The 11,570-nt window shown below is 38.4% G+C and overlaps 2 protein-coding genes across 2 annotated transcripts; both read left to right on the top strand.

Moving 5' to 3' along the window:
* The first annotated feature begins 4,306 nt into the window (after nt 1–4,306).
* On the top strand, nt 4,307–4,804 carry LOC135477095 (leucine-rich repeat and immunoglobulin-like domain containing-NOGO receptor-interacting protein 4). The gene has a single exon (XM_064757249.1). It carries the CDS (start codon nt 4,307–4,309, stop codon nt 4,802–4,804), a length of 498 nt encoding a protein of 165 aa, XP_064613319.1.
* Nucleotides 4,805–6,100: 1,296 nt separating this feature from the next.
* LOC135477094 (toll-like receptor 4) lies at nt 6,101–6,766 on the top strand. Its single transcript, XM_064757248.1, has one exon. It carries the CDS (start codon nt 6,101–6,103, stop codon nt 6,764–6,766), a length of 666 nt encoding a protein of 221 aa, XP_064613318.1.
* Nucleotides 6,767–11,570: the final 4,804 nt, after the last annotated feature.

The raw sequence follows: 11,570 nt of genomic DNA, 5'->3' as shown, positions 1-11,570 counted from the left end.
TGAGAAAGAGCAACATAAATAAACAACTGTCATCCCCTTTTATAATTATGGGGGTTTTTAATGGCCATAACGCCTTATGGGGCAGTAATAACATTAATAATAAAGGCAAAACATGGGAAGATGTTTTACCAAAAGACGAACTGTGTTATTTCAATGATGATTCTAATGCCTATTTACATCCGGGTAATGGTTCATATTTTGCTATCGACCTCACTATCACAGATCCATCACTTCTCCTTGATTTTTCTTGGAAGTTACATGACGATCTTTGTCATAGTGACCATTTTTCTATTGTCCTAAAGCATCTGACTTCTAATTCTTGAGAACGTGTAGCTAGGTGGAAGCTCGATAAGGCAAATTGGCTGGCATTTGAGATGTGATGTTTTGTGAGGCTGACATCACTCAAGAGAATCTCAATGCTGCAGATGATCTTGCGTTAAAATTTAATGAACTTATATTAAAGTTCATTAATTTAATGAACTTATCCCTAAGACCTCGACAAATCCAAAATTCAAATGTAAATCCTGGTCTGATAAAGACTGTCGTAAGGCCATTAACTTAATGAACTTATCCCTAAGACCGCGACAAATCCAAAATTCAAATGTAAATCCTGGTCTGATAAAGATTGTCGAAAGGCCATTAAGGACCGTAAAAAGGCCGAGCGCAAATTTAATCATTATCCTGATAATGATAATTGAAAGCAGATTTGCATATTTAGACCGAAGGCTCGTCGATTAATTAAGTCCAAGAGACGATTTTATTGGCCGAAGTTTGTTTCAGGCATTACGTCAAAAACACTAATGTGTAAGGTCTGAAACATGGTTTAGAAGTTTAAGGGCAAAAACAATAAAGCCAAAGTTCAGCATTTAACAGATGGTGATACTTTATTAACATCTCCATCTGATATAGCCTATAAGCTACCTGAAACAATATCTCAGAAATCATCATCTGAGAATTTTTTTCCTGAATTCCAACATATTAAAAACCAGAAGGAGAAAATTAATTTGGCCTTTCCTTCTAAGAATTTAGAAGACAATAATTGTCCTTTTTCGGTTGAAGAGCTTAAGACTTCTTTTTAAAAAGTCACACGATCCAGCGTGTGGACTAAATCATTCTAAATCATTTACCAACTGAGCCACTTGAGACTTACTTTATGACATTTGGATAACTGGTAATTTTCCGCCGTTCCGGAGGGAGGCGTGTATTATCCCGGTCCCTAAACCGGGTAAGGATCATACAGATCCAAATAATTACCGTCCCATAGCTCTTACCAGCTGCGTTTGTAAGACTATAGAACGAGTGATAAATGATAGGCTTGTTTTGTTTCTTGAAACCAACAAGCTTTTATCTAATTCACAATGTGGTTTTTGTCAAGATCGATCTACTTTAGATAACCTTGTTCGATTTGAAACTTTTATTCGAAATGTTTTTTTTTTAATATGAACATGTGGTGTCGATATTTTTCGATCTCCAAAAGGCCTACGGCTCCACATGGAAATGTGGTATTTTAAAAGACCTCGCGGATATGGGTTTAAAGGGTCGCTTAGCTATATTTATATCCGGATTTTCATCTAATCGTCAATTTAAGGTAAGAGTGGGGTCCACTCTTTCCCACTCTAATGAACAGCAGATTGATGTGACCCAGGGCACTTTTCTTTCGCCAACACTGTTTAGCATAAAAATTAATAGCTTAGCTAAAACATTAATATCTGTCACAGAGGGGTCTTTATATGTAGATGATTTCCTTATATGTTACCGTGCTAAAAATATAAATAACATCAAGCGGCAATTGCAGCTTTGTCTCAATAAGATCGAGAAATGGGCAGTTGCCAATGGTTTAGATTTTCTACATCTAAAACCGTCGGTGTGCATTTTTGTAATAAACAGAAACTTCATCTAGACCCCGAGCTTAATTTTTGTTGTGAACAGGTTAAAATTGTTGGAGAAAGTAAATGTTTAGGTATAATATTTGATACTGAGCTATCTTTTATATCTCGTATAAAAATACAAGTGTCAACTGTATGTGGATACTTAAAGGCTCCAAACGACTCACTGAAGAAATAATACACATACGCCATAAAGACCTATCTTCTTGGGATTTCTCTATCTCTTTTCCTCACACGGATTTAATAGGTATAATTTGTTTCGGTGTTTAATGAAACTGGTCACCTCTATATTAACGTCAGAGGCAACAAAGCCTTCTTCAGTTCCTAAACATAAAAATGTTACCCTTCGTGGGATGTCTCCACGTTCATTGAGTTGCTGGAATTTCTCATCAACAGCAAATATGTGAAATTCAGGAACACCATATATCAGAAGTGTATAATTATTCCGATGGGTGCAAACTGTGTCCCCATTTGGGCACCTATACCTGTTCTTTTATGAGTAGAACCATATGCAGAAAATGTTAAGAAGTAATCCTCGCCAGGCACGATCTCTCTCATTCATTAAACGGTATATTGATGATCTACTGGCTTTAAACAATCCGTACATAACAAAGGCTGCGAAAGATATTTCACAGCCTTCGTTGGATATTAAGAAAATTTCCAGATTGGTACATTTTTTCTCTACCTATATTTTTAAAATTATCAAAACCGTTTTCTCTCTTGCAGGAGACTCTCTCTTTACGAGACGACTGAGAGTTTTAATTTTGGCAGTGTAAATTATGGCGTGTGCATGTCTCGCCTTGTGGCATTTGTTAGATCCTGCGTGTTGTGTGACGATTTCAATTAACATCACAATTTATTACTGCAAAATTAGTGTGTCAAGGTTATTCCACCGAGCGCCTTCTCTCCAAGTGTCTTAAATTTTAACATGAGTAGGCCTATAATTCTCGTGTAAGTAAATATGGACAGCGTGTGTATAATCTCTGGCGCTCTGCTTCATGATTGTATTTAATTAGGCTTAACCCGGGCTTGTGACTGTATATTCATTGAATATTCGTTGAATTGAACCCCACGTTGGATATATACACAGCTGGAATCAAAGCGCATCTGAGGGGGCCTCCGTGGCTCAGTCGGTCAGCGCGCTAGCGCAGCGTAATGACCCAGGAGCCTCTCACCAATGCGGTCGCTGTGAGTTCAAGTCCAGCTCATGCTGGCTTCCTCTCCGGCCGTAAGTGGGAAGGTCTGCCAGCAACCTGCGGATGGTCGTGGGTTTCCCCCGGGCTGTGCCCGGTTTTCACCCACCATAATGCTGGCCGCCGTCGTATAAGTGAAATATTCTTGAGTACGGCGTAAAACACCAATTAAATAAATAAATAAATATATCAAAGCGCAAGCCTCGGTAGTGCTCAGTATTCTTGCCGTTGTATTTATGTATTTTTTTCATTTATTTTATTAGTCTTTTACGCCATATTCAAGAATATTCCATTAATATGACTAGCACTGTAATGAAAGGACACCAGGAAAAACGCACAATCATCCCCAGGTTGCATGTAGACATTTCCATATACGACCTGAGAGGAAGCCAAGTTGCATGTAGACATTTCCATATACGACCTGAGAGGAAGCCAACATAAGTTGATCTCACACAGATCTCAATGGCGAAGAGCCCCTGAGTCGTTGTGCTGCGATGACACGCCGACTATCAGGCCGTTTATTGTAGCGCTGTACGGCAGTTTATTCATTTTATTAGCACTCTGTTACCTGCATATCAGTACGACAAACTTACTGGAGTAGTGTGACCGCTTCCGTAACTTAACGGTTAGCATGTCCGTCGAGAGACCTTGGACCTGGGTCGGGTCATACCAAAAACTTTACCAAAAACTTTAGTCGAACTTTCCCACTATGTCACAAGGGTAAGCTTGTGACATAGAATTGCTATGATAAACCCTGAGAAAGTCACTCACCACACGACTATAAAACTGATTGGCTTCCACAAAGCAGGGCAATAGTTTCAGGCGAAGGGCCATTCATAATTGAGGAAGTGAAGAAGTGTATATATAACACATCGGGTATTGAACACTTACTCCATTGTGCTCATAAGTTACAGTTATGACTGTTTTGTGTGAATGTGTCCATATCTTTCATAACTATATGTTAAGGTAGTCTCCTTGTTGTATTCAGTCTCCAATGAACATACAAAAAGGTATACTAAAAATATGACCTAAGATGGTAAAAATATACCTATAGCATGAGTTAGGTAATCGAGTACCTAATGCTTCAAACTGAATGTTATTCGTCATTGTGAAAGAAAACCTCCACAAGCTCAGAGCTTAGGAAACGTTTGGTTTGTTTGTATATCCAGTGATTAAGAACTTTCTTTCAACGACTGAGTTGCTCAACAACTAAGAATTGAAGAGACCATGAATCGTTACTTACCTGTGATTTTGATAATCCTGCTACGGACCACAACGGATGGAGGTCATGTTGACCTTAAGAAACACAGACTGCAGACGATACCGAGCAACATCTCGGCATTAACAGAGAGATTAGATCTGAGTTGGAATCTCTTGAGGGCCATAGCCAATAATGATTCGTTCATCAACCTGAGCTCTCTGACGTCTTTGGATCTATCGTACAACCGATTAGAAACCCTACAACCATGGGCTTTCAGAGGATTGTCAAAGCTCTTGTCTCTCAATCTAAGCCATAACAAACTTCGGCTAACCTACGAAGCCTATCCTCCTAATGTCTTTCGTACAGTACAGCGGTTAGAGACATTAAAGATAATCTACAATGCTAACATGGACAGAAAAGATCTATCAAATGGGTATCCAGATCAACTGTTCAGTAACCTAGGATCTGTGACACTTCTTGCCATTGATGGTATTAACGGACTACCTTTTGGGCAAGGACTTTAACACATGCCTCACCTGAAGACTTTACATGTAAACTTACAGCCTACAGCGGGAGATGTACCCGAGGAAACGTTCGTTGTGTTTGCGAACTTGGCAATTGAGTCGTTGCAAGTTCATTGTTCAACACTCGAGCCGGGCAGTTTGAAACATTTTCCTGATTTGAAAAGTTTGCACATTATCACCATAGGATTAAGTCACGCTTTATCTGCTCTCGCTGACGTCCGATATCGGAATTTCACTTCTCTTTCCTTATCCAACTGCAATTCTGCGTTGCGTGGGCGTTTGGATCCAAATAACTTAATCCTCAACCGGATAAATACAGCTCATTTGGGAACATTATGTGTTAAACATCTGGATCTCAGTAACAATTACATTATCCGCTGGGATTTTCAAGTATTGTTTCAATTTAAATACCCAGATTGTCTTGTAAAGCTAAATGTCGGTGAAAATTACTTGCCTATAGCCACTCACATATTGATATTTGCAGGCTTGATGAGGTTTAAAAATCTCAGATACCTTAATGTAAGCCCTGGCAAAAAATTCTACAATCCTGACAACGAGTTGCCCTTTCCTTTAAGTAGCCAGGAATCTCTTGGCTTTACCGGCGCCACACACTATACTATGTCTTTGCCACCATCACTTAAAACGGTGAATATAAGCTTTGTTGGTGGCACTGTAGATATAGAACATATTACGTTCTTAGAGGCCAACGGCCTTCGAACCATTGATATTTCATTTGCTGGAATTGTGGGGTGCTCCACTGATACTGTTGGCCTTCAAAAAGTAGAGGTGTTAAATATTTCCAGTATAGACTGCTCGAGGATGAAGCCAAAATTTTTTTATTCTTTTCCGGGCTTACACACCCTTGTTGCCCAAAACTGCAGACTGAGGCAAGGCTTTGTTAATGACCCTTATGGCACGGCGTTCCGTCCAATAAAATTTTTAAAAACCCTTGATTTGTCCAGCAACGATTTAAGGACGTTTCACAAAGACCTGTTTAAACCTCTTGTGAATCTGGAGGTCCTTATCCTCAGAAACAACAAGCTAACTGTACTTCCGGAGGCTCTGTTTACCGTTGGGTGGTTGAAATATTTAGATTTATCAGTCAACGTTCTCTCTTCGTTTTCTGCTGGGACAATGCATTGGCTTACTTCTACACGTTCTTCTGTAAGAAATGAATCAGTGACTGTCTCTGTTGGTGATGATTCATTTATCTGTACATGTAACACGCTGACATTCGTGCACTGGGTTCTAGACAATTCTCACAACATCATTGAAAATGGTAGCCTGTCGTGTAGCATGAAAAACGGAACAGTGACAAATATATGGAGCTTGAAGTCACAGGTAGAAAACATGGATGTTAGCTGTGTCAGCAAGTTTTGGCTGACATTTTCTGTTGTTGGATCCTGTTTGTTAACCCGTTCCATAATATCGGCAATACTGGGTTACCATTACAGATGGAACATAAAATACTGGATGAGGACAAACTGTCGTAGAGGCCCTGTATATGACGAACTGGCCATGGAACATTATCAATTTGACGCCTTTGTGGCCTACAATTACAGTAACTACCAGTGGGCTTGCATTGTTCTGAGAAATGTTTTGGAAACGCAAAACAATTACACACTTTGCCTCCATGATCGTGATTTCCCTGTAAGTGTCAGCATACAACAGAACATTGTAGACGCCGTGAACAACAGCCGGAAAGTCATCCTGGTGATCACCAGAGCCTTTCTGAGAAGCGACTGGTGTGAGTTTGAAATTCAAATGGCGGGCATGCGCATGGTGACAGACGGTCGTGAAGACGCCATTATTGTGATCATGATGGAAGAGATCCCGGTGGCGGAAATGCCAAGGTCGTTACTGAATCTATGGAAAAACATTACTTTTCTCATGTGGGAAAATGAGCAAACGAACGAAGAGATTTTCTGGGACAGACTGCTAGAGGTAATGGCACGGCCTTAATTAAAAGTGTTAAAGATTTATCGTGTAACACCGTGAAAAGTTAGTTTCACCGTTGTAAATGAGTTTTCTCGATCACGTAGTAATGGGAAACGATTCACATGTACCTGTGACTTGTCTGTATTGATAACGCCTGACAACGTGTTAGGTTATCGTTAATTGCCACGGATGCTATTATCTGTTGACACTAACTGGATTCATGTAAGTTTACTATTCGGTTTTAATGTACATCAGCACAGCCACTGCTGGTCATTCCATACTGAGTTTTGTATTTTAACAATCTTATAAAGCTCATGGTTCCCGATTCTGCACTTGAAGTAACATCAGTTTTCTGTTTCTGCAGACATATTATCAACCCATCACTCAGTAAAACAAGAACCACTTCTCACAGTGAGAATAAGAGTAGAGGGATTATGGGATATTCTCTGCATAAGGCTACTGCATTCATCAATGAACTAATCTGACACACTGTAACACAGCGTCATAAGTGGTTCTTTCTGCAGTTTATTATCATTCATTATGTTAACATTTTTATGTTGTTAGTGTTTGTATTAAAAATGTCTGTGTGTATTAAATGTGGCAACAATCCTGAATTTGAGTAATTCTGGAGCACTGCCGTCTAATATATTTCAACGTTACTGCATCCATTTTGTTTTTTCCTAACTCTGCTTAAGAACTGGTACCAGTGGGTATGTAACTTGCTGATTGTTAATCGTTCATATGACCAGTTGGAATAAAACCAGGGCTGAGGCACATGTAGATTGACAAGCGACCGTATTTCTCAGGACACGTGTGCCAACCATAACACTGTCTTTGCTGCTGTCTTCGCTTAATCTCTGCACTGTGGTCTGTTCTGTATCAAATACATATAGCCATATTTAAACCAATGACCTGGAAATGGTGTATATATATATATATATATATATATATATATATATATATATATATATATATATATATATATATATATATATATATATATATATATATATATATAACTGTATGCATATGACTAGCAGTGTGTGAGTGTTAAGTGGCAAAGACCTGTTGTGACATAACTGGAATAAAGGAAACAGTAAATCAAAAGATTTAAATATTTTTCAAATGTATTTTTCAGAATGTATTTTATTATGTCGAAAAACATAACCTACATGTAGCCCATTTTGCAGTGTATTTTCTTCAGCTTATTAGTGCAACGTGAACAAAGTTAACCATATATTCGCAATAGAGTGAGTGCTTGGGGTTTAACGTCGTACTCAACAATTTTTCAGTCATATGACGACGAAGGAATCATTAGGGTGCATGTACGTGTAATGTGCCTCCTTGTTGCAGGACGGATTTCCACCGCTCTTTTATTTAGTGCTGCTTCACTGAGACGAAAGCATGTAATTACAATTGACACATGTAAAGGACTGTGGGAAAATATGATGGTAGTAGTGTTTCCTGGGCTGCATTAAGATGTGTTATTCTTAACTGGAAATTTTAATACAGGGGACTCAGTTGGTTAGCGCGTTAGCGCAGCGTAATGACCCAGCCGCCTCTAACCAATGCGGTCGCTGTGAGTTCAAGTCCAGGTGGGCTTCCTCCCACCATAATGCTGGCCGCCGTTGTATAAGTGAAATATTCTTGAGTACGGCGTAAAACACCAATCAAATAAATAAATTAATTAATTAATTAATACAGTGTTGATTTTGACTTTGATTTACAGGTATCGGCCACATGTATATAAATACGTATTATTCACAGTTAGAAACACTTAATACGGTATGGTATTTTTTCAAATGTGTATACAGCTAAGTTGTTAGCGAGCTATGTCAAACGGAAGAGATCTGTTAAAGAGACTGAGATCTGTTAAAGCTGTGAACAATCTTCATAAAGCAAATAAAGTTGAAGATTAAGTTAACTAAGCGTCTTGGTTATGAAGTGTTCATGTACCGGTAAGTAAATCGTTTATGTGTATTTGCTTTCAGCAACAGATTAAGGTTAAGGCGCTTTGCTACAAACATACTGTATTTATACTGTGTTAACAGATATTTCTCCCCGAGACGAGAGATTTCATTCAGCTCTGTGAAAAAGACTGGCGTCTTCCACACGTATTCAGGTAGAACGGGATAACCCGGTGCACAATAGGCAAGGAAGTGTCTGGGTCACGACCACTCACGTGATATCGGAAGATCTCCTTTCAATCGCTATGTAAGGCGAGACGGTTTAATTTTTATGTTACTGTATTTTAGGTGTGATGACAACGCAGTATTTGGAGTAATTCTACACGTGTAACGCCCAATAAAGTGCGATTAACCTCAATGGATTTTTTTAACGTAATTCTACTAAAGTTATAGTAGTTAGGTGCGTGGAATTTGCTATTATGTAAGCATTTACATGAACAGTTAGAATAAATCTTCAACTAAGCTAAATTAAAAAGTGTCCCTTACATCGACCCGTCACGGAGCAGCATCAAACCTGGCCGATTATGTCACTCAAACTTGGTTTAAAGGCCACTTTCTCCACCCTGTTTGGAATCAATATAGAAACGGTGGACCTCGCACAAAGAATCGTCTGGAGCGATGGCACAGAAAACTGAACAGTGTAGTGATAAAGGCCCACCCAAAACGAGTGCCCTTCGTCCCGTGAAAAAGAGAAAGTACCCAAATACTAATGACAAGCTTTCCTCCTTAAAAGCAGCTCTGACCAGTGGATTGAAACCGCCCATACAGTATACAGATGCAGCGTCATACTCGATTAAAGCCTTATAATACGCCAGTGTGTGTATATATATATATATATTATATATATATATATATATATATTATATATATATATATATATATATATATATATATATAAATTGTTAACTTATTCTATTCTTCATGTTGTACGTGACTTGTAAAAAATAAAATGTAATATCCCTTTCCGACTGATACCTGGTAAGAGCCTCCAATCCATCTGGACCGCTATTCGCATTTCGCCTTATCGATTTTAGGTAGGCGAAATGCGAAGACACCATTCTTTCATAATTTATTACATGCACACTTTCAGCAGTGTCATAGAAATGAACTGTTTTCATCTTCTGGCTTTATTCACTCAAAATGCCAGCCATAGTGGCTTATAAATAATTCAAGCATAGTAAAGTGCAATACTATGCTCGAATACTAAAGGGGATAAGTAGGCGTGAATACACTCTGGCTGTTTTTCTAGATACTGAAAAAGCCTCCGACCTCGTTTGGCAGGATGGAGTTATACTCCAATTCGATAAACTCGGGATAAAAGGAAGAATCCAACATTGGATAAATGATTTCCTAAGATATCGGAACTTCAAAGTTAAACTTGGACAAACTTCATCTAAAAGACACACCCAACAAAATGGAACATTTCAAAGAAGCGTACTAAGCCCGACGTTATTTAACATTCTGATAAACGGTTTAGCAATGGCAATAAATAGTAACCATCCAAAAATAGAACAGTGACTATTTGCTGACGACGCGGCAATATCAAAAACAGGCAAATATATACAGAAAATAAAACATAATACATATACATAAACACTAAACACCACTAAACATCGAACTGGGCATACAAATGGGGATTTAAATTCTCACCCACTAAAACAACAAGAATTGCCTTCACAGACAGAAGAAAAGTAACTATTGAACTTTTCTAAGGTAAAAAGAAAATTGAATTCAAAGACAAAGTGAAATACCTAGGCATGATTCTTGATAGCAGATTAACATGGAAAGATCATATTGATGACGTCACAATCAGATGCCAACGCGATCTCAGTCTAATGAGATGCATTTCAGGCACTAAATGGGAAGCCAACAAAACCACGCTCATAAAAATGTACCAGTGTCTAATTCTCTCCAAAACAGACTATGGTGCAATAGTCTATCAATCCACATGGAAAACTCTACTACAGCGAATTTATAGTATCCAATATTCTGCCCTAAAAGTAGCTACGGGAGCTTTCAACGGCACTTCGCTTTGCAGTCTCCAAGTAGAACACTTGAAAAACTCTTCACCTCAGAAGTGAACAAATAACCCTCAAACCCTATGCATGAAAAATAAGCGCCTACGTTATTACACATCCATGTTACAATCTAATCCTCCCATATTCTGAATATGAATATTTGGAAAAAAAAATGGATAAAACACTCAGCCCCAATTCACTACAACGGTCATCTAAAATATATACTGACAGATCCAAAAATGTGCAGGGTCACACTGGATCATCATTTGCAATACCAGACCTAAACATGGTTTAAACTATAAACTACCCAACCACCTCTCCGTCTATATCAGTGAATTAGTTGCAGTTAAAATGTCACTACAACGGATTCTTGAGAACAAACCAAACCGAGTAGCCATACTAAGCGACTCCCTCAACGGATTAATTTCCATCCAAAACTCCAAATCTGAGAGCAGACCAGGCCTCCTACAAGAAATAATCTCACTTACAAACAAAATACAGAAACAAAAAACCGAACTGACTCTAGCATGGGTTCCAGCACACGTTAATATTCGAGGAAATGAAATTGCAGATCAGGCAGCAAAATCGAGCCTACAGAAATATCAACAAGATCATGTAGATCTATGTATTTCTAATGTAAAGATGACACAAATCTCTGTAAATAGCTCACTATTTATCCCCTTTTTGTTAAATGACCATGAGAGCATTTAAACCTAAACAATAAGCTATATACATACTAGCACGAAAAGGATTAATTCCAGACGCATGTACATATGCAAATAGTATACCAAAGCACTGCCATTATCTATCAGAAATATTCATGTGTTTAAAAAAAATAAAACA

Source organism: Liolophura sinensis, chromosome 10 (assembly GCF_032854445.1).
Source record: "Liolophura sinensis isolate JHLJ2023 chromosome 10, CUHK_Ljap_v2, whole genome shotgun sequence".
In the NCBI taxonomy this organism is placed as follows: domain Eukaryota; kingdom Metazoa; phylum Mollusca; class Polyplacophora; order Chitonida; family Chitonidae; genus Liolophura; species Liolophura sinensis.
Note: the sequence above shows the minus strand (reverse complement) of the source record. Positions and strands in the feature narration are given on the sequence as shown.